General features: G+C 49.5%; 1 protein-coding gene and 1 long non-coding RNA gene across 4 annotated transcripts in view; one reads left to right on the top strand and one right to left on the bottom strand.

The window, feature by feature from the left end:
- The window catches only part of BCAR3 (BCAR3 adaptor protein, NSP family member), a 101,925-nt gene that overhangs the window by 45,459 nt on the left and 33,156 nt on the right, over window positions 1-23,310 (bottom strand). The window contains exon 1 of one of the 2 annotated variants that reach the window (XM_045847001.1): window positions 3,226-3,520. The exons of the other annotated variant lie outside the window; for it this stretch is intronic. Coding sequence (XP_045702957.1) covers window positions 3,226-3,309 — 84 coding nt within the window. The 5' untranslated portion in view covers window positions 3,310-3,520. Of the gene's footprint in view, window positions 1-3,225; window positions 3,521-23,310 lie in introns of those variants that run through there. 2 annotated transcript variants of the gene reach the window in all.
- LOC123823941 lies at window positions 4,660-22,995 on the top strand. Of its 2 annotated transcripts, none has more exons than XR_006786629.1 (3): window positions 4,660-4,898; window positions 5,803-5,903; window positions 22,058-22,995. It is a non-coding gene; the product is annotated as an uncharacterized LOC123823941 (long non-coding RNA). The 2 variants fall into 2 exon arrangements; XR_006786630.1 differs by lacking the exon at window positions 22,058-22,995 and adding an exon at window positions 7,580-7,767.

The raw sequence follows: 23,310 nt of genomic DNA, 5'->3' as shown, positions 1-23,310 counted from the left end.
GCCAAAAAGTCTGTTTAGTTTTTTTCTGTAAAATAAAAGACACATTTTTCATTTTCACTCTTAACTTTATTGATTTGGATATTTTGAGTATGTCGGCTGTCTCTTGCTATTGGCTTCTAGTGGGTAGAGGCTGGGAGTGCTGGTAAACATCTCCCAGTGCATAAGACAGCCCCATGGCAAAGAATTATTTAGCCAAAATGTCAATAGTACCAAGAAACTTCATAAACCATTTTGACACTTTTGATCAGTCACAGCACTTTCTCCATACACTGCACAAATCTTTTTTTGTGTTTTAGTTGCATTTTTACCTCTCCTGGAATAATAAAACATAATATGCTTAAAGTGTTACATATTCTCATCCATCTTCAATATTAAAATGGTTGTACAAAAATTCATCAATTCTGATGTTTTTTAAAAATGCATGCTGATGTGACAGCTGTCACAATACAATCTAGCAAAACTGTTTTGAATGAAGTTAAAGACAACTAAGCATTACTAGAAGCATGATACAGAAAAAATCAAACAATCTTTTCAGCCAACTCAATAGTTCCTCTGAGCCTCAGTTTCTCTTCTGTGGAAAGGGGTGAACTTCTGCCCTGCCTGGCCCGGAGAACTGGTTTTGAGACTCCAGTGAGACAACGTGCGAAAAATTCAGGCGACACTGGACAGACTTTTGCAAATGTGATGATATGACACTATGACCGAATGCTTCTATGGTAAGTCCTTCCGAGGCAGGAACCGTCTATCAGCCCATTCCACAGACGGCCTGCACGTGGCTGTCACACTTGACATTCAGGAGCCTTGGAACCTGCTAATGTTATAGATCAGGAATTTTTTCATTTCAAACTTTTTTCCATTGGGCATAAACAGAACATCCCTTCCTTTTCTCATTCAGGATCCAGGGATCTTTCTGTGAAGTGATTGCCACGCAAAGCCCTTCTGGGGGCTGCAGTCCCGCCCCTCAGTGTGGCTGGGCCTGTGGTCTCCGACCCAGCTCCTCAAGGGCCGGCAATGACTGCGCCTGCTCCTTCTTCCCCTCCGTTCTCGGCCCCCCATTTAACTCCTTCCTAGGACCTCTGTAAACATGTCCACGTGAGGCCCCTGATTACATTCTAAATTCTGCAGTCTCTGCGAATAAGATTTTATTCCCTGCACGCACCAGTATGATTGGTCTCTTATGAAGCAAAGAAGCTTTTATATTTTTAATTTTCTTTCCACACAACAAACACTATTAATAACATTCGACTTTCTCCAGAGATGATATGGATTAGGACAAATGGAAAGTTACCATGGCTACCATAGTGTTATTTTCAGCATGAGGAATTCATGCCAGGGAAGCAGCATACATGCATGGTTGAGAACTGGAGCTTTATTTCGGCTTTGCTATCAGGCAATCAATCCCGATTTCATTTTGAAACTCTAATTGCAACGGAAACTAATTATGAGCAGCAAGACCTGAAACCCCTAATTAAAGTGGGAGCCAATAAAGTGCTGCAGGTTGTCCTGGGGCAGCATCAGCAGGAGGGGGGCTAAGCACAGGTGGACTTTCTTTCCCAGGTGACTGAACAAAACACGACAGGGAGATACATCTTGAGGGTCAGTGGGGAACCGTAAGCTGGATCTGAAGACGGGAGCAGGTCAGGCCCCTCTCTGTGCGGGGAAGATGCAACAAACTGGGGCAGGGGCAGGAGCCCAGGTGGGGAGGAGGGTGTTTCTACCAACAGCCAGCCACCCAGGGTGGCTGTTGGTGCGGGGGGGGGGGGGGGTGAGGCTGAAGGGGGCAGGCCCAGCCCCATAGGCTCCCGTGTCTTTCTGCAAGGGCCTCGGAGGATGGAACGGCAGAGCAGCAGGGGCAGCCAAACAGAATCTTGTCACTCGGGCCCAGATATTTATGGGCTGTTTTCCTCACATACCAGATGCTGAGTCACGCTTTTCTGAATTAGCAGGAGTTGGCTTATGAAAGAACTTCTATTGGAGTAAAGACCTACTGCCAATCCCTGAAGTGCACGCTTCCCTTGGGACCTCCCGGTCCGTCTCTGACAGCGTCCAAACCCTGCTAACGGCATGACTTCATCCACCCCACGCCAGAGCGATCCATTTTTAGGCCAGAAACCACATGGTCCTCACATCACCCCACTGGGCTCCAGGATAGGAAGGGGCTCTTAAATCAGGGAGAGAACACTTTTAACCAATGATCAATTCCTCCCCCTCCCCCTTGACAAAGAGACAAAAACGAACTTTGCTCTTTGGTCAGAAAGCCACTATGAACACTGCAAAAGAGCGGTAAAATTAGAAGTGCATCCTCTTCTTGTTCAGTGTATATTTTTGTACAGAGGAGTCTTTCTCCTTTTAGCGAGTTTTCCTGAGAGTTGTTCTCAAAGCCGTACTGAGAAGAAAGAAGCAGAATAGCACTGTCGCAGCTTTTTCAACAGCCCGGGACAGATCAGTCCCTCTGGAGCAGGAGCTCCGCGCTGGGCTGGGAAGAATTCCTTCAGAGCTCTCAGCCTCCTGTTTCCCACGGCTAAGTGAGGTCCACAGTTCTGCCGGGGCAGGCAGCATTTTCCAAAGCAGAAAAACCTCAAATCAGTGAGAGCCCATATAAATCTTAATTCTTAGTGTCGTCACAAGCAGGCAACACAGAACACAGGCCTCATCTTGAATTAGTCAAATGAGGTTTTTTGAACATTTTCAGTGAAACAGTGTGTTGACATGTTATGCAAAACCTATGGTGCTGGTCTTGTAACAAAGATTAAAAATGGGAGCAGTAAAAGGCAATTCTGAACACGGAAATGTTGGGAGGCCTGGCTGCAACGTGAAGGGAGCTATCTGGCGGTTTCTCTACATTATATATGTTGCTGACATAATGGACCAGCAGGTTAAGTGGAGAGAGGCACTCAGCCACCTCACATCCATCATGAACAAGGGGAGAGAGAGACAAAGAGAAAGAAGAGAAATAGCTTAATCTTATTGAGCTCCTATGGAATAAAATTTCAGCGCAAGGAGACTGAAAGTGTCCTGAAACACAGATCGTCGTCTCAAAACACAGATTCTGTGTCCAGGGGAGGCATGCTGGCATGGGTTATGAAGGTCCGTCGGTCAGAGGAGGTGCCTCTGTGTTCGCGGCCAGCAGGCAGGCTGCAAACTTTCTCAGTGCCTTTCAGAAAACCAATGCTTTCAAGACCCCAAAAGAATTTCAGATGCACCTTCTCCCCAAACCACACCTACCTTGACTCCAAGGAAAGACTTGCGGTGGTAGAAGCAGCACAGAGCTGCCGAGAGTGCGTGGAAGGCATTGCATTCTTTAGGCATCTTTCCGTCTCAGTCCCTGGACCACACACTTACTTTAGGGTTAAAAGAAAGGGGGCTCGGGCATCAGCCCCAGTCCCTCAGGGGCAGCTGCGCTGCGTGAGCCCGCCTGCACTCCAGCGGCCAGGGGAGTGAGCCAGCTCCTTCTCCCAGGCCAGGCTGGGACTTTTCCCCTCCGCTGAAGCCAATACGATCCACTCGCTCAATTCTGGCAGGCTGATGTCCAGCCTGCCATGCACATGCTGCCAGAAATTCTCATGTGACCAGGCTTGCTTTCTGATGAAATTCTAACCTCTCTTAGAGGAGGCTTTGGGCTTCAGCTGTCCCCTCCATGTAGAGACCCTGCAGAAATCATTAGCCCCTCAGGCAGCCTTTCCTTCCCAGGGCTGAAGGCACCAGGAACCTGCTCCTAGAGGCTTTGTCTGTCTGCTTGTCACCCCGGCACCTGGGGGTTAATGAAGCACATCACACCACCTTGCGATGAGACAGAGGCTCCTTTGAGAAAAGGACCTAAAGGTGACCTGGGTGTGACTTTCCCCTAGGAGCTATCCTAGAAGTCCTAAGAAACCCAGGCAGGACCTCTGTCTCCACTCTCCCAGTCCACCCCAGAGCTGTTTATTTTTCATTAGGATGCCCCTGGCAGCCAGCTTGCCGCTGATAACGCTGGCACAGCCCTCGCTACTGGCAAAGCAATACTGCCTTTTGGTGTTTAATTAGCAAGTCTGTCAGCAAACAGCCTGGGCGCCCGGTGCCCACCCCACCTGGCGTGCAGTCTATTGGGAGGACGGGGGACATGCTCTTCTGTAGACTCTTCTGACACAACTGTTTGTCTCCCTCCCCTCCTTCACTTTAAGCACTTTACTTCAATTGCCCACTCTGCTTAACGCAGACCCAGCACTTGAACCTCACATCCAACCTGGCCAAGTTCATCTTTTCCTTGCTAAGATGCCGTCACCCTTACCAAGAGCCTCCTAACACCTTTAGGGCAAAGTAATTGCCTTTCTTCTTTCATTCTAGAAAGTGGATGCTCAATGGTTCTGAGTTTTGTTTTGTTTTGTTTTGTTTTATCAAACTCAGGTTTCTGCCTGTAGCTCTTCCTTTCTTACTTTTCCAAAAATTAACTTCCTGTGGCTCTGGCCACTGAAAAATGGAATGTGTCCTGAAGCTCGCTAAAACTCCACACAGGCAGAAACTTGCAACAAGGAAGAAGCAGAACCTAATCTGTCCAGAAAGGAACAACACGAGATGAGGCAGGAGGGAGGTATGAAAAGTATCCAATGGGATTAGTGTCAAATACTCAGGAGGCCTCGGCCTTTGGACCAGGTCGAGTCGGCCTGTAAAAACAGGGAATTGTTTGCTCAGTGCCTGGTGAGCAGCTTCTGTGCTTGTGTGAGAGCTGTGGACGGAGATGGGGATTGGGGTCTTCCTGCAGCTGACGCAGGGGTGGGCCTGCGAAGGTTCTACCCCGAAGGGAGAACCGGGCCAACTTCCTTCCTGCTGTCTCCCTCGCTCCTCCTCCTCCGTGGTTCTGGAGGTCGGGTGTGCAGTCCTTGGAACTCCCGGGCCCTGGGAAGGGCCCTGAGAACATGGAAGTAAGTACCAAGGGCGGTAGAACTCATGGTTGGTTGGTTGGTTGGTTGGTTGTTTTTTCAGCTGGAGGGCCCTTAAGATGGTCAGTAGATGGGCTGATACTGCCCTCCGAGGTCCTGGACTATATCCACGAGGAAGCGTGCCTCTGCCCTCATTCCTATTGGATGAGCAGCCAGGGCCCGTGACCTCAGCAGCTTTGTGGGGATGACTCATCCATCAGGCCAATGGCCACCAGGTAAGGGCCTGTTTTCCACTAGCTATTTCCCTTTCCCCCAGGCTAAGAAAGTCCCAGGTGGCTAAAAAACCACTACCCCCAGCCTCAGAAAAGGGAGAAAAGCAGCTCCTTCACTTTTGCACAGAAATTCCATGACATTAGCCAGCAAAAGCCTTTGAATTCCAATACCCTACCCCCAGAAAACATGAATGGAGTGCATTCCTGCAAGAAAATACGCAAATAACGCAGGCATGTAAGTTACCTGGAATGATGAAGGCAAGTGCTCCAGGGCCAGAGTAAAAGCAAAACAAGCAAAGGTCAGGGCGGCACTGCAGCCCCGGGGACGAGGCTTTCCCTGCTTACTCCCAGAAATGCCCCCCAAGTGCCCCCAAAACTGGTTCCATCAGGATTAAAGAATAGGCTAATCTTATTAAGTAGCTGTTTCTTAACCTCTTTTATTTTTTTTGCCACACCAAAAATAATTTCTGATGCAACATTCAAGGGTGTTAATCAATTTTCTCCCAAAATGGCCAGGAGAGAGACTAAAATAACCTGCCATGATTGCAACCAAAGATGATAACTGCATGAATTCGTGAAGTGCCCTTCACTCACTTGTTATGCTTTTAAATGTCTCCCATCCACACTGATCAATCCCCCCCCCCCCACAATGGTTATTCTATTCTTGTACAAAGAAACAGAGGACCAGAATGGCGTGTCACTCAGCAGAGAACAAAGGACCAGGGAGTCCAGCCTGGGACTGCGGAACCTGGTGTCTGGTCACATGGAAACACAGGTAAGAGATTGTTAACGTCTTATAATTGAACCTATCACTCACACAGCCCGTGAAAGGGGGCAGTGATCACTCTCTGATGACTTAGTGCATGTGCTTTAGGACTAGTCAAATCTGGACTCAGGGTTTTCCAGACACCATGCCCTTCTGGGGACAGGGCTCAGTGTCACGGATGCAACTCTAGGACGGATGGACAGAGGGGCTGTGACAGCAGCACCGAGCCGTGGGAAAGCTCCGTGCTTTCGAGCGCCCCTGCTCCCACCACCTGGGAGGCCCACTGCTCTGCACCAAAGGAAACACCTGTGACAACAGCCAGGGCTGGGCAGCCAGTGGACCCTTGAAGGAAATCCCCATCCCCTCAGGTCAAATGTTGCCACCCGCTCTGGGGAGAGAGTCGAAGCTGGCGGGAGGAAGGCCCCTGCACAAGCGTTGCCTTCAGTGCCGTTTTTCCTTGGGTAGCCCTATACTAACCTGTCCTACACAGTAACCATGGTAACAGGAGCTGCCTGCCAGCCATATTTCACAGACACATGCTCCCTGTCGGCAGCATCCCTTGGGCTAAGAGAGGCTGAAAGTGAGTTCAAAGTCTCTTTCCCAAAATGCCACAGTCCCTGCTAGGTCGGGCTCCCAGTGTGGTGGACCTGCTCTTGGCGATGGCATGGGGGGAGAGACCTGTGCGGAGAATGTGCCTACCAGGCGTCTGCTTTCCCCTGGTCCAGGGCAGCCGAGAACACAAATGCCCATATCCCCCATTCCCCTTCCCAAGGCTGGCTCCAAATCGAGGCGTTGGGCCTTACATGCAGCAAGGTTTTCTGGGTTATTGTCAAGCAGCCCTGGGGACAGTGGCACTGCCCATGGTGGGTGGCAGGCTGTGACCAGAGAGCACAGGTCCAGGGCTGCAAGTGCTGGCTCGTCCCTGCCTAAGGGGACTCACTCATGCGTCGGTGAGCACCGGTTGATCATCATGGCCAAAGCAGCCCAGCCTCGCAGTAACCACTGAGACTCTGCCTCTCCAGAAAGATGGATCTTTCCTGGCTTTTTGTCTTTACTAAAACCCCAGTGACTGGGCTCAGGGAACAAAGACAGCTTTAATGAGACAGGGAGGGAGGCCAGTGCTGTTTCTCCTGGCGCCCTAGGAAGCAGGGAAGGAAGATCAGGAACAACTCCTAAATCTCTGAGGACGCCCTCTGCAGGCTCCGCAAGGACCTGGGAAGCTGAGGGCCAGAGAAGGGGCACATCTATCAGCAACCCTGCTTCCCAGAGCTCCCCAGTCACCTGGCCTGTCCGAGAGCCTCTGTGCTCACTAAACCAGGGGTCAGGGGGTAGGGGAGGTGCTCAGTGTCTGAGAGCACACACCCTACTGTAACAGGTGACTGGGCTGGTGGGGCAGAGCTGGAAACCGTGAGAATGAGGAGAGGCCTTTGGGGATGAGGTCACCTCCTCACATCAGGCTCAGTGGCTAGAAAGCTGTCTGAGACAGCTCAACACATTTTTCTGTATGCAAATGTGATTTATTCCTTGCTCCAAAAAGGAATGCCAACGGGACTCAGAGAGAGGAGGGCAGGAAAGGCAGGCCCAGCTCTCTGGACCACTTAGTGGACTGCTGTGGCCCAGACGCTGGCAGCGCTGGCACACACGGAGAGTGTGTTTATGAGGGTGCACACATCTCGGTCTGACAGTGCCCCCCAGCCCTCGAGGGGACAGAGCTGCGTGGCTGCAAGATGGGCTTGTCCGGAACTGATGTTGATCTGCCTGGCACATAAACAAGACGACGAAGAACTCACAAACAGGTTTCTCTCTACCGGGTCTTCTGTCCTCCCACAAATTTGTTCCTCTAATTAGCTATTAAAATTGTGTAACTGACAATGTGAAGCAAAATTAGGTGAGCACCCAGCCCTGGCTTTGCTTTCTTGCACTGTCACATACAATTTCATCTCATACATCCCCCTGACCATCACCATTACCTGGTGTCACCCTAGAAATCCTGCATTGTACAAGCTCCAGTTCCTGCTTCTAGGATTAAGCTGAAATGAAAAGAATGTGCATGGGGCGTAATTCCAACCTCTCAAACAGCACTCAGACTTACTGGTGGTCTCAGCCTTCTCTGAGAGCCTATGAAAATCACAGGCCCTCCTCCCAGAGCAAAAGGCGCATACTGTAATGTTTTACATATAATTTCAGGGATTCCTGTGCACCCTGCAGCCCATCCGTACACCCTGGGAGTCTGACCCACCCAAGCCGATGCGCCGCCCACCTCCCAGGATGCCTTCTGTCCCGCACCCCCACACTGTGCAGGCACCCCACCCTGAGCAGCCATTTGTTTCTCTTGTCATCGTAGCTCCTACGTTTTCTTTGCCATACACATTTCTAGATCCCCCTCCTCCCAGTCTTGGTAAGTGTGAGCTGCATAAGCAACTAATAACAGTGACCCAGAGTCCCTCAGAGGCCCCTCCCGTGCAGAGCAATGCACGCATGGGCTGAGGGGCCCCTGCCAGGCGAGCACGGGGAAGGCTTGGCAGCGAACACCAGCTGTGCTATCTCCCATCTCCACTGCCACGAGCTCTCCCGCCTCACAAGCACTTATGCAAAATGACATCTTCCAAAGCTGAGCTGCAAGACACGTCTTTATGTGTCTCAAAAGCCAGGCTGAAAGGCAGCAGGGTAGCAGGAGCGCCCGGCTGGCCTCAAGCCTTCATTGCACCACCAGCAAGCCAGGTGACCTTGGGAAATTCCTTAACCTCTTGGAGCCTCAATTTGCTCCTCTGGCTTGTGAGGTTTTTGTGAGCAGCAGGTGAGACAGCATAAAGAAGCCGGCACCCAACCCACAGCGGGCACTCAGCGCGCGCACACACACACACACACACACACACACACACACACACACGAGCTTCCTTTCCCTTTCAAAGGAGAAGGACACGCCCCGCCTGCCCCGCTGCCTCCTCCTGCAGGGCACATGCCCAACTGCACCCCAAATGTCACACATCAGGCTACAGGAGCCACGCCCTGAGCCCCGGGCAGGTCCCAGCGGCACTGCTGTGACTCTTGGACCTTGAAAGCCAGGGAACAATGGGGAGGAGTTTAAGAAGTCTTAAAATATTTTTTGGCCTTAAAATTTTAAGATCACATATTAAAACTGCACATAAGCTCAGATGTCTCAGATGACTTTCTACTCAAGTCTTTTCCATGTGTGGAGCTGTTCATCCACACAGCCAGCCTGTGTGTGTGCAGCACCTGCCCACAGGCCTCAGCGGGCGCCGCCAGGTCTGTCCCAACGACTGAGCTCTCCATGCCCACCCTGTTCCGGCCAGTCAGACTAAGGATCCTGTGCTCCTGCCGCAGGACCTGGGTCACACCCCTTCTTTCCATGGTCCCCACACCAAGTTGGCTGCAGGACTGGGCTTCAGCTTAGGTCCTGCCTGAATGCCCTGCCTGATGCCCCTCCCCCTGCCCAGCCCTCCAGGTTCTGGCCCCAGGACCAGATATTCCACGTGAGTCTAAAGTCCCCAGAGGACCAACTGTATGTGACTGACTCTGTCACTGGCCCGTGTTTCTGGTCACTGATGCCAACCACTTCTAGAATTAGAACTGCGCCTGGCATGGCCCCTTGGACCCGCGCTGGCCCTGCCCAGTGACCCTCACTAGATCTTCTGTGTCCTCCCAGACTCGCCTCTGGCCCGAGCCGCCTCCTCATCTAGTCCCCAGGGTCAGGAATTGCCGAAGTCACAGTGTAGTCTTCCATTGCCACTCCACACCTAACACCCGCCTAGAAAGGCGACCAGATGTCGGAGTGGATGATGCGGGCATGGAAGAATGCTCAAGAAAGTCAGGAACCCTGGGGCGTAGGGTGGTCTTCGCCGGGGGGGAGGGGGAGTCAGGACTATCTCCACCTGGTTCTGCCTTAAAAGCTTGCCTAAGTAAAACAGCAAGTGATCTTATTAATTTCTTCTTCTCTATTTTCAAGCAAATTCTAGCCACCTGAATGAAATATTTCAGTAGGAAAGGATCCTTCTTTCATGGTTATAAATTGATCATGAGTGCTACCATCTGAGTGACGTACTGGTTAACTCTGTGCCCTGCCCAAAGGGCTGTGAGATCCCATCCGGACCCGGAGTGTTTAGCCTGGGGGCAGGGCTGGGTGGGGTTGATATATATATATATTTTTTTTTTTTGTAGACAAAGAAGCGAGGAGAGCACCCAGGTCATCATGGCGTGAGCAAAGACAGATAGAGCCTGCGGGCTACTTTGGACACAGTCAGGCGCAGGCAGGGCTGCGGCTGGTTAGGGGAGGAGACAGACACACAGGCACCAAGGCAAGCAGTGTTCCTTTCCTTCTGCTGTCGGAGCAGCTTAAACACCTGTGAGGGGAGACGCCCTTCACCCAGCTGGCAGAAGGGCCTCGTTTGCATACAATGCTTAACATTACCACCACATGCAGAATAGCTACAAAGTGTGCCTCTGAGTAAGCCCTCCCAACCACAGACCTCAGGGATGTGTTCCCAGGGACTGCAGCAGTTGCGGAAACCTCTCCACCTTTCCGCTGGGCTGGGGGTGGGGAGCAGGGCGGGAGGCTGCTGGAAGGAGCCATCACTCACCCCATAGGAAAGGTCTCCAGGAGCCAATGTTGATATAGAGCTTTCACCACAGTGTCTCATTTAGTACTCACACTAGGAGACACGTATTATTATCTCCATTACACATGCAAAATTACACAGTTCTTAGAGTTAATAATTAAAACAACTATGACTCAGAGTGGCTGGATCTATCGGATGTGATAATGGAAGCACGGATTCCACCTGGTTGCCTGGAGCACCTTATCTTGTGCAAATCCAAAAGGCAGAATTGTGGCCGCTGCAGCAACCCCCTCCCTCCAACTGAGTATGGGTATTCTTGGCAATGTGGACAGCGGGACTTACCCAAACTATCACCAGTCGGAGATCCTAGTCCATTCATTGCTGGTGGGAAAGGGCAGGGACGGATGGATGCTGAGGCCAGCATGTGAGGAGAGCCACGATGCAGCAAAACCTATAGCACTGGCAGTGGCTGGAGAGCTAAGGGACCTCCACTGTCTTAAACGGAGTCACCAACGCGGCCCACCCTGCACAGGAAAAGGCAGAGGGTGTGTTGCCTGGGAAGAACCATGTTGATTACCAGCCAGATTCTTCACTTCCTAAAGTTGCCAGCTGCCAAGCACTATGCCACCCACAGAAGTGACACCTAGATGGTCAACACTCCTGGTGCCCAAGGTGCGAACAATAAGTTCTTTTTGTCAGTGATTCAAAGGACAGTGCCATGCCAGGGCCTGCAGTGCATGCCCAGAGGAGTGGGAGGGCTGGGTGGAGGAAAGTGAGTTACCAGGGAGAGCAGCAGGGACTCACCGGGATGCACCCCAGGCACGCCACATCGGCCGTGCAGTTGGCCTACTTGTGACAACAGGTGTGGGGATTTTTTCCAATGTCAAACTATAGGGGGAATCCACAGCCTCTCCGCCCCACCCCCTCACCCCTACAACTTCCCTGTAACCACGTGGATCTATCTGACAGTTAAACTGGGAGGCCATAGGTGTGCAGCCCATAAATAAACCAGAAGGGAGATGAACTAGAAAAAGATGAGTATAGGGCTTACAAGATCAAAAAGAAAATATCTCTGCAAAACCTAGTATTCATACGCCAACATTTTACATATGTGCCCTGAGTAGGCAGAGACAATCGGAAAATACAGCCTAATATACTTCTGATCCTGAAAATTCAGGGGAAAATGATGTAAATAGCAGAGAAACATTTTACATGTAAAAGCTTTACCCCATGGCATGAGTATTCATACTTGATGGGTATGTGAGCCAATCAGAGCATTCGACACTGAGTGGTCAAGGAGCAGTCATGTGAGCTAAGTTAGACCAATCAGACCCCTTCCCTATAAATTTTCAAACCAGAGCAGAGGGAAAGGTTCCTTTTATTTTTCCCCTGTTAAAATTGTAAGTTAAATAGCCTACAGCCACGTGCTTCCACAACATGCAGAAGCTGGTCTGAGATAATACAGTCGGTGTGCCGAGGGGAGGCGATGCCAGGACTGAGAACACAGAGATGTTCTTCTTCCCCAGAACAGTCATCAACCCAGGCCACGCCACCATGCCCTTCCCAGTCATAAATTTCCTAGCTCGAGTCATCAGTTTGAGAGTTTACAGGTTCATTTTATGAGTGTGAGAGTAGGTAAAACTTGAGATCAAGATACAATGCACTGGCCTAGACCAGCAGGGCTCAAGTGGTTGAGCGTCATCCCACAAAGTGAAAGGTCCCCGGTTCAATTCCCGGTCAGGGCACATGCCTGGGTTGTGGGCTGATCCCCGATTGGGGCGCATATGAGAAGCACCTGATCGATGTTTCTCTCTCACATCGATGTATCTCTCCTTCTCTCCCTCCCTCCCTCCCCCTCTCTCCAAAAATAAATAAGTGAAATCTTTTTAAAAAAGACATAATACATTGTGTTCGACTCTACTGGAGTTCATGTGTAAAAGATGTGATCCCTATATCCGAGAAATACTGAAAAGCAGGCAACATGAACTGATGTTACATGTACACATGGACAATACACGTCCATTAATGACAGGGTTGTGCACTCGTGTTTCAGCGATGGGCAGAAACTAATGGCATTTCACAGCCTACTCCAGGGGCATTCCATTAGAGAACGGCATTGTCTGGAGTTTTCAAGGACAGAGCAGACGTGAATATGCGTCCAGAAGGAGGGAGAGGCACTCATGGATTTGGAATGTCCTGTACCACTGGATGGAGGTGTGAGTGCTGCTCCCATACCCAGCCCCACCCAGCCCCCTCCCAGGCGAGGGGAGGCCACTAACGCAGGGCTGACTCAACCCTGCCCCTCATGCAGGCAGCAGCACCATCCTAAGTTCCTGGAGGATGTTTCCAGAGGCTATGCTGCCTTATGGAAAGACAGAAAACCTGATTCTGAGGGAATGGCCGAGATAGTCCCTTCCTAAGGCCAGGTGGACTTTACCAGGTAAATTGATAACTTGGGCGGGCAATTCTCAGGACTTCTTTCTAGGGCAAGGAAAAATCTGCATCGCTCCCAAAGCACATTTAGATCTTCCCAAATTTGCTTCTTACAGTCTGTGGGCAGACATGGGCTGGAAGCAAGCCTGGAGCCCGGATTCTCATTCCGCGTCGCCCAATGGGGCCTCCTTCACTCACTGCTATTGCTCCGTTTACTCCAGCGAGGAACCTGGCTCCATCGCTGCCTTCCAGCAAGCACCCACTAGAGAAGCGCTCATTAAAGTGAGCTCTGTCGCTGTCTGTTGGCCTCAGAGCCCATGTCTCATTCATCGCCACCTTCCAATGCCCAGAAGAATGCCTGAACAGGAGAGGGGCCAGCGACTGTTTGGAGATAGCACGGGGATTCTCAAAAAACACTTGGAAGTAGTTTGCACAGAAAGCGTGCTTTCATATTTCTAGGCAAAGGCTTCTTACTCATCTTATTTGCAGAAAGAAAGGGGCCTCCCCCCTCAAACAGCGAAGAACCACAAAGGCGTGAGACATGACTTGGCACTACGGGCCTGGTCCTCGCTGGGTGAACCAGCCTTGCCACCCCAGCACCTGAATTCGGGGTGGCTCCCTCTTCAGTGCTCAGAAGCACCCACTCTCTCAACTGTGCACAGCCTGGGCTCCCGAGGGGGAGGAAGCTCCCCGGACACAGTGGTTCTTAAGTCCCAGCACCTGTGCTCTGCACAAGCTGCCCTTGAGTGCTCTGAAAGCCGGGAGAGACGAGGATGTGGGCCTGTTCTGCTGAGGCTCTTGCCCTAAACACCAGGAGAAGACAGAGGGAAGGAGCCTGGGCCATCACAGACCGGGCTGGGCCACTCAGACCCTTCGAGAAACACCCACCTGGGCCTGGGAAAAGGAAGAATCCAATTGGAGACTAGTGGCCACAGGAAACAGTCCACCCACTTCATCATTTCTTCTGCACAAAAAGCTCTTTTGAGAGTGTGAATGGAGGCTTTATGCAGTAAGTTCTCGTCCACAGGCTAATAAACATGTGAAATGGCCTCTCAGACCAGGTTCCTGAAGCCTGGACACTGAGGTCATTCAAGAAACAATTAGATGCCATCTGGAGAGAGCTGGGACTCTAAAGGAAATTGCCTCGAAGGGCCAAACAGCATGTTTTCATTCCCAAAGTCTGACACATCCTTATCCTCACTGACATAAAGGACGCATGGAGCTCAGCCAGCTAATCCACGCTGGGAGCACAAATGGGCAAACGCAGCAGCAATTAATACTTAAGCTTAAGGATCAGGAGAGCGTTAATTCTCCACCCGCCCCAAGTAGATGCCTCCCTCGACTGCACTTTCCCATCCAAGCTGAGCCTCTGTGCCATAAACCAGGCCTTGGCCTCACCAAGCTTGGGGTTTTCATGGTTTTAATATAAAACAATCAGAGCAGAACAGCAACTGCTTCAGGCCCAGCTCTTTACGGCACATAGTGAGCCGTAAAAATGACCTGGTCGTACAAAACAGTGTTTACTGGGGCTTCACAAGCCACTCAATTGCAAAGACCAGGCTCGCCACAGAGAATTCTTACTTCCAAGCTAGAGTCTCAAGGTTTTCTTGTTTTTAAATAAAAATTGAGTGTCTCTTTTAATTAGTAATCAGTATCCTTAGATGCAAATGCAATGGTTGAGCAAGCTAGTTTAAAAAATATACTTAGCTAGAGAATAATATACAGACTTAGGTAAACAAGAGGCAGTGACTTCTGTTCTAAGTGTTTCTGCAGCTTCCTCACAGCTGTCATGGAGCCGGAGACCCTCCAGGACACGGTGCTCCAAGTGTGGCCGGCGGCCCAGGGCCTTCCAGGGAGTCCCTGGGGTCACAGCTGTGTTCATAACACTACAGAGACATTCTCTGCCTGTCTCACTGGGCTGACAGTTGCACTGATGGGGAAAAAGTGACGATGGGTAAAACTGCTGGGATCTTAGCACCAAGCTAGGGAGGGGCACCAAACTGGGTAAGTAGTCATTGCATTTATTGACCACCATATTTTTTAAAAATTTTATTTATTATTATTTTTTTTTTTTTAGAGAGAGGGGGAGGGAGGGAGAAAGAGAGGGTGAGAAACATTGACATGTGAGAGAAACAGTGATTGGTTGCCTCTTACACGCCCCCAACTGGGAACCTGGCCCACAACCCAGGCATGTGCCTTGACTGGGAATTGAACCAGCAACCTTTCCATCCACAGGCCAGCTCTCAATCTACTGAGTCACACCAGCCAGGGCAAAGCTTTATTTTTAAATATTAAAAAAATTAAAAGTGTATTTCTTTTAAAAACTACCAGCTGCACCTCAGAAGTCCCTGGTGAGGCAGTAAGAATTATTCACTTGATCATGTCTCTCTGCTGCTCTGTGTGAGAGGCAGGAAGCACACACACATAGCATTTCTCGTGCATCCCCGAGCACACAGCGAGCACACAGCCGTCTCCCGGGAAAGGAAATGCGCAGCTAAACTGTGAGCTCAGCTAGCTGCTTTTTCATGAACACCATTTTCACCTCAAAGAATGTCTGACACATGGTTGCTCAGACATGGGTATTTATTTGGCATGCATTTGCCAAAAAATGAACAAAGTGAGCCTGTCACTTCAAGGGAAACAACTGACAGTATTTGTTGCCAATGATAAACTTGAACTTTCAACTGGAAATTAAATTTGGGGAAATCTGTGTTCGCCACCATGAGTTTGACAGCTTCCCGATACTTTCACGATTTTTTCTGATGTGTAGGGATAGTAGTGAATGTGAGTCTTTGATACTGTAGAGTGAAGCATGCTAACATTCGAGAGACCTGAGTAACTCAGTAGACCAATATTTTTGAAATGACTGATGCACAATGGTACAAAAATCACATGTGGGTAAAAGATCCATTGAAATTGCCAGATGGACCAGTGGATTTTTAAGGGAACAGAGTAAGAAAAAAGAAACTTCATTGATGCGGTTTCAGATTCCACATTGCAATTAACCTTTATAAAACTACAACTTTTTAGTATGACCTCAAAGGAGTTATATCTTTAATCATCTGAAAAGTCTATTAAAGTATTTCTCCAGGGGGGTTCAGGCGTGGGTGAAATGGGTGAAGGCGGTCAGAAGGCTCAGATTTCCAGTCGGAAACGAGTGAGTCATGGGAATGTAGTGTTCAGCACGGTGACCACAGTTAATAGCACTGCACTGTGTATTTGAGAGTAGCTGGGAGAGTGGGGCTTGAAAGCTCTAATCACAAGAAAAACAAATGTTTGTAACTACGTGTGGTGACGGACGTTAAGTGGACTTACTGTGGTGATCATTTGCAATATGTACAAATATTGAGTCATCACACTTTATACCTGAAACTAACATAATGTTATGCCAACTATACTTTAGTACAGAAATATTCTTCCCTTCTTAAACTACATATCCGTGCAAAGCCTGATTGTCTTCAGACTTCAAACAGACTGAAGGCGGATATGAGAGTCGAGCTGCATCCCTTCAGACGAGACGCTGCAGAGGTGCACACAGATGCAGAACAATGCCATTCTCCTCGCTAAATTTTGTCCCAGAAAATTACTATTTTTCATAAAAATTGCTATTTATAGTTACATGATGGGTTTATTGTTAGGAGAAACTAAATATTAAAATCCCCATATTCTAAGTTCTAATACAATAAACCAATAACTAAAACTCACATGACAAGAGCTCTTTTGAGGCCCTTAATTTTTAAGAGTGAAGCGGGATCTCGAGAGCAAAAAGATCGAGAACGTCTGCTCTGACATGTCTAAGCTACTTGTTTTACACAATTTTGATTGAGCCATAGTTCTTAGCATCACCTATAGGGCAGACTAAGGCATTTAAATAAGGGGGTGTTTTTATTTTTATAAGTAACTATCATAAAAGCACTGATGCTTATTAGAGATAATATGGAAACTGAGAGAAATGTGAAGAACGAAACAAAAACTCCTTAGTTGTCAGGCAGTTGACTTTGACCTACTACCCCACCCTCAGTGGTTCTCCCATAGTTTCCATCCCACAGAAGTTCCCACACATGTGTGCACCAGCCACCTGTGTCGAAGGCCACGCCGTCTGTCCAGCGCAGTGCTCCACTCCTCTTGCTCCCACCCCGCACCCCGTTCACTAGGAAATCCTGATGGCTCTGCCATCGTATTATATACCCTGAATCCCCTTTCTTCACTGCCCGTCTGCTACCACAGGTCCAAACTATCGTCAGCTCTCATCTGGACAGCCACAATGGCCTCCCTGCAGCTCTCCCTGCGCCCAGCTGTGGGCTAGCAGCCGGAAGCCAAAGTGATCCTGAGACGCTGCCCATCTCCCTCTGTAGGTCAATGTCCTTACTCAGACACAGCAGCCCCATGCAGTCTGCCTCGTCCCCCTTCCCCACGCTCTTAGACCAGCTCCCACCACTCTTGCTCAAGTCCACCCGCTCCAGCCACTCTGGCCTCAGAGTTGTTCCTGAGTGGAAGAGGTGAACTCTAGCTTTGTGGCCTTGCTCTGTGCTTTTCTCTTTAGACAACACCCTCGACTTGCCCCTCCACTCAGAAGCCACCTTTTCTGTGAGGCCTTGCCTGGCTACCCTATTAAAAATTTAAGGCTCCCTCACCCCAACATTTTGTGGTTCCTTTCCCTGATGCATCCCTCCTGCTTAGCACTCATCATTGCCTCATGTGGTTTACTTGATTGTCTTCCTGATCTTCTCACTCCTCCACCTCAAAATATAAGATCCACAGAGGCAGGGACATTGTTTTGTCCACTGCTGTATCCTTAGCTCCTAGAACAGTGACCAGCAGAGGGCAGATACTCAAAACATATTTGTTAAATTACTATGGCATATAAAACAAACATGACTATATTTGTTAAATAACCGCAAAACTGTTTTTGATAAGAAAACATTAAGAAGAACCCATATGTCAGTAGGGAATTGGTTAAATATAATTGTATCTTATACAATGTAATACTGGATAGCCATTCAAAAGAAAGGTAGACCTAGTTATTTAACATGAAGTCCAATGAAAACAAGCAAGTTGCACAGCAATATGTAGTTATATATTATTTTTTTATCAATCAATCGATACAATTGTTCCCCAACTCAGCCTTCTTGATCTCCTAACAGTTGGACCCTCTCAGATCTCCCAGGAGCACCTGAAGCTTCCTCACTTCCTCACTGTCTCTCCACTCGGGAAGTACGCGAGCACCTGCTCCTCCCGCAGGGTGTCTCCCGGGCTCCGTCCTGCCCGGCCAGCCTGGGTGCAGCACCCCACAGGCAGGGGTCTTCCCCGGGAGTCTCTCGCATGTCGGTGATGTCTTCGACCTCACCCAGTGTCAGCCTCCTTCCTGTCACACTATCATTTTTTTTGGTTGTCAAATCACAATTCAAATAAAATTTTTCAAAGGAAACTTCTTGTTTACCACAGGTAAAACTTCAAATCAACACCAACCCCCTACAAAATCTACATATCACAGCATCTTAAACCTTTTTGTCCAAGAATGTTAGACAATAATTCTAATGCCTTGAAAATTTTAATGTCTTATATGAAGTCAATAAAAACCACTTGCATTTTTGTATACTTTAAACACAGCTCTCAGTTCTGAAGTTGTAAATATAACACTATTATTATACATTTACTGTTAAAAGCTCCCAGAATAGTAGTTAAATGTTGCACTGTTGTGACATTTGATGGCCACTAGAGGGCAGGGCTTAACAGCAAATGCTTCCGATGTTTAAAAAGCCTGGAGACTGAAGAATTAATTACTGGGACCCCATAACAAGATCTGCACCCCTATGTTCATTGCAGCACTATTTACAATAGCCACAATTTGGAAGCAGCCCAAGTTCCCATCAGTAGACGACTGAATAAAGAAGCCGTGGCACATTTACACAATGGAATACTGCTCAGCTGTAAAAAAGAAAAAGGGGTAATTTTACCCTTTGAGACAGCATGGATGGACCTGGAGAATATTATACTAAGTGAAACAGGCCAGTCAGAGAACGACAAATACCATATGATTTCTCTTACACGTGTAATGCAATGAACAAAATAAACAAACAAAACAGAAACAGAATTAATTATAGATACGTAGAGCAGACTGACAGCTGTCAGAGGGGAGGGGGTTGAGGACTAGGTGAAAAAGGTGAAGAGGTTAAACAAAGAATAAACATAAAACAGACACGAAGACAACAGGGTGGTGATTACCAGGGGGGAGGGGGTGGGGAGGTGGAAGAGAGCAAGGGCGGGACGGACGGCGGTGGAAAGAGACCTGACTGCGGGTGGTGAGCGCATGATGTGGTGCGCAGGTGTGGGTTGCAGAGTGGTGCACTTGAAACCCGTGGGGTTTTATTAACCACTGTCAGCCCAATACATTCAATTTAAAAGAAGATCTCCTGAGGGATTGAAGGGTCTGAGCCGTAGAGGTTGCTGTAAGTACACTTTTTAAAGTGCACATCTCTGCCTAAACATGTGAATATTTAAGGTGCCAACAGTGACCTCAGAGTTTTTGTTTGATACCAGATTGGTAAGAGAAGGTAGACTACAGTTAGGTAACGGGCATGTTTGCTGTCATGAAATAAAATCACTGAAGAATTTTGGGGAAACTTTTAGGTATATAAGTGTTACTTGCTTTGGGAAACCTTAAGATCTTTGGAAGCAGCTCATGTCCTCTTCTCTCAGTTCAAATGCCCTTTGCATCTGGCTGCGTGGTCACCAGTCAGCCCTCAGTTAGTAAACACGGGGTGGGGCAGGAGCAGACTTACAGTTGGAAGTAGAGGAAACACAGTTCACTCTTGTATTATCATTTATGAATTACGGTATCATTTTCCACACAGACAGTGTCAACCTACTTTTGCCCCACTCTGTATGCATGGAGAGGACAAGAGAAGGCCGCTGCACGCAGCACTCACATTCTAATGAGAAGTTAGGGCCTCAGTAAGTGAACAAACAAACTGGGACAAGGGCTGCGTGGATAACCCACAGGGAAACGAGACGAGGCAGGCTGCTTCGCGCAGGGCTCAGGAAGATCTTCCTGCGGCTGTGAAATCTGAGTCAGGACGGGCCAGCCGCACAGAGAAGCGGGGCGACAGCTCCTAACTAGTATTTACCAAGCACCGGCTACACGGCAGGTGCTGCGCTAACGACGCCGTGTGTGTGCACACGCCCGATTGCTGCCTTCTCCCGTCTACCGTGTAGGAAACCGAGGTCCAGGGAATTCCAGACACTTGCTCAGAGTCACACAACCGAGAAATGGTTAAGACGGGACTTTGCATCTTACTAGTTTCCTGGGGATGCCATAATAAATTACCACAAGCTTGGTGGTTTTAAAATAGAAACTTATTCTCTCATAGTTCTAAAATTAGGAGTCCCAAACCATGGTGTCGGCAGGGCTCTGCCCGAGGGCTCTGAGGGGGATCCTCCTTGGCTCCCCAGCTTGTGGGGGGCCACCCTTGGGGTTCGCTGGCCTGTGCACGCACCAACCCCAGTCTCCGCCTCTGTGGTCACTTGGCACTGCCCTGTGTATCAGTGCCAACGTCTCAATTCCTCTCTTCTCACAAGGACACCAGTCACTGGATTAGGGCCCACCCTAATCCAGTATGACCTCATCTTAACTTAATCATATCTGTGAAGACCTAACTTCCTTACAAGGCCACATGCAAAAGTACTGGGAGATCAGGACGACCTCACGTATCCTTTTTTGGGAGACATAATTCAAGCCCCAACAGCATCTTAGCACCCACTTCAAACCACTCAGCTGTTCTACCTCAAAAGAACCTTCGAAGGCCAAGACCAGGGTGGCGGGAAAAGCCTACACGGAGGAGCATAGAGACTAAGGGGGAGGGTGGGACATGAGGTCAGAGGTCGATAGACTCTGAAGTCCAATTATAGAGCTGAGTCTAGTCAGAAGCCATAGCTTCAGTTCTTGCTGGCATGTTAGTTTTCTAGTCTCTTCACCACCTTGCATACTGTTTGGGACCTCAAGAGAGTCCTCCTCTTCCTACAGCCAAGGACAAAGGCTGCAGCACAGAATACGAATGTGAATCTGGCCTCGTTCCATTCACAGGCTAGAAGCAGGCTCCTTCGAGCACCTCCAGAGGGCAGCTCAGGGTTTGACCTTGATTCAAACTGTCCATTTCCAGAGGCCCTGGGAAAATTCCCATCTGACTCGGGACACAGAGAACACTCTCTCAGGCTGCACAGACAGAGCGGTATATGACCCAAGGAGTCAGCCAGGCAGGCCCTAGGCAAGAACAGTCAGGATTCAGGCGCCTGTTCAACCAGCGGAGCCCAAGATGCCGACTGTGGTGGGCCCAGCGGAGGAGGCGGCTCCGCGCAGACAGGCCCACTGGGCGAGATGCCGAGACGCGTCCAAACAGAGCGGTGCCGCACAGCATCGTCTCTCATCGCGCCAGGTCACGGAGCTCGCACGAGGACTCACCGCTGCATCATGGGGCAGGGTGAGAGTGCTGTCGCTGACACAAGGCTGCGTCACGGAAGTGGGGCGTGAAAACATGGAATCCCTATTCCATGCCCACGACACACTACTGGGAGGCAAAACAGGGACAGTGCATGTGCGTCCAGCCTAGGGCAGGGTCAGCAAACCCTCCCTGCAAAGGGCCAGAGAGTGACTATTTCAGGCTTTGCCATCCGTTCTGCTGTAACCACTCAAGTCTACCATTGTAGAGGCCACATGCAATTGAATGGATGAGGCTGTGTTCCGTCAAACTTTATACTCCCACTGAAATTTGAATTTTATAGTTTTCACAACCTTCTTTTGATTTTTTAAAAAGCATTTAAAAAATATAAGTCAGTTTTTAGCTTGAGAGCCATACAGCAGCAGGCGGCAGGCCAGCTTTGGTTTTGGGCCGTAGTTTGCTGAATCCCCCTCCCCCACCCCCAGTCTAATGATAAACCCAAATGCTCGTGAACGAACTCAGTGACATTGTGGTGATACGGCCTCCAACTGAAAGCTGCCCTCCCCTGGAACAGTTCACTGGCTTCTGGCCAGAAGCCAGGCACTCATGTGAACTCTGGAATTGACCCTGGCTTCCTCTCCCTCACCTCCTGCGTTTAGGTCCCAACAGGAACTGTCAGCTCACCTAATAAATTGGCTCTTAATTCTGTCTCTAAAAGGCCTCCAGCACCAGCCCTGGCTCTCTGTTCCTGCTGCCACTGCCACTCCCTTCGGTTAAGCTCTCCATGCACCTTCCTGCTGCCCACCTGACTTCACTGGGAACTACTACCACGTGGCGTGTACTCCGGGCTCCACTGGAAGAACCAGCGCAGTAAAGGATCCACAAGCTCAGCACTTTCTCTGTCTGATCAGCAGTCTGACGTGGCCCATCTGAAAATCAGAAATTTGGCAACACCTAAGAACTAAAATATAAGGCTTTAGCTTGCTTTTAAAAAGTCAGTCTCACTGAGGTATAATTTGCAAATAGCAGGAGTTACCCTTTGAAGCACAGTCCTGTAAGCTTTTAAAACCACTACAACCAAGTTACTTCTATTACACCCCAAAGTTCCCCCTCCCCTTTGCAGCCACCTCTCCCGTTACCTGTTTTTACCCACTTGTCTGTTTTCTGTTGCTGTGAGTGTTATATGCATCCAATAGTCCATCCCTTTTTGTGGCTGCATGGCATGCCTGGGTGTGCTGCTCTCTACCCACTCGCCAGCTGAGGGGCACTGGAGTTGTTTCCAGTTTTTGTCAGTTATAAACAATGTGACTATAAACACTCACGTACAGATTTTTAAATGGGCGCATGTTTTCATGACAAGGTTTTATTTCTTGTAAGTGGCCACCCTGTCACAGGCCCGTAAGACCGGATCCCACCGAATGAGGGACTCGCTCAGTGAACATCCTCCGTCCCTGTTCTTGTCTTCCTGCCCTGCCTCAGCAGCTCTTAATAACCGTGGTGACACAAAACTGCCCAAGAGCATTTGCAGGGAATGTTTCTGGGGTGGAGGGGAGAAGCTGAAGCACAGTTCCCCCCCCCCCCCCGCCCCACAGGCGAGCCCCCGAGCGAGCCGGGCCGTTGCACATTCGCCGCCGGCAGGGCTGGATCGGGTCCCACGGGGACGGTGCTGGCTCTGTGGGTGTGCACACGCAGGCAAAAACCTGCAGAGCCAGCCAATCGGGCCTTTATTTGGTTCATATAACTTGTTAAAATCTCACGGAATGTACAGCCTGCCATTGTTTTCGTAAGTCCCTTTCGTGGCTTTCTTAGCTGGCTAATTCAGAGCAGACCGGCCTGCTGGAAGAAAAGACTTTCCTCAAAGACAGCTATTTAACCATGACCGTGGCTGCGGCCATCTTGAGCACAAAGGGGGAGCTGAAGTCATGCTGCAACCCCCCCCCCCCCAGGTCTCCCACAACCAGGGCACTTATT

The sequence above is a fragment of the Phyllostomus hastatus genome, unplaced genomic scaffold, assembly GCF_019186645.2.
Source record: "Phyllostomus hastatus isolate PE091 unplaced genomic scaffold, TTU_PhHast_1.1 phas_contig_524, whole genome shotgun sequence".
NCBI classification, from domain to species: Eukaryota; Metazoa; Chordata; class Mammalia; order Chiroptera; family Phyllostomidae; genus Phyllostomus; species Phyllostomus hastatus.
The sequence above is the reverse complement of the archived record's forward strand: the minus strand, read 5'-3'. Positions and strand labels throughout refer to the sequence as shown.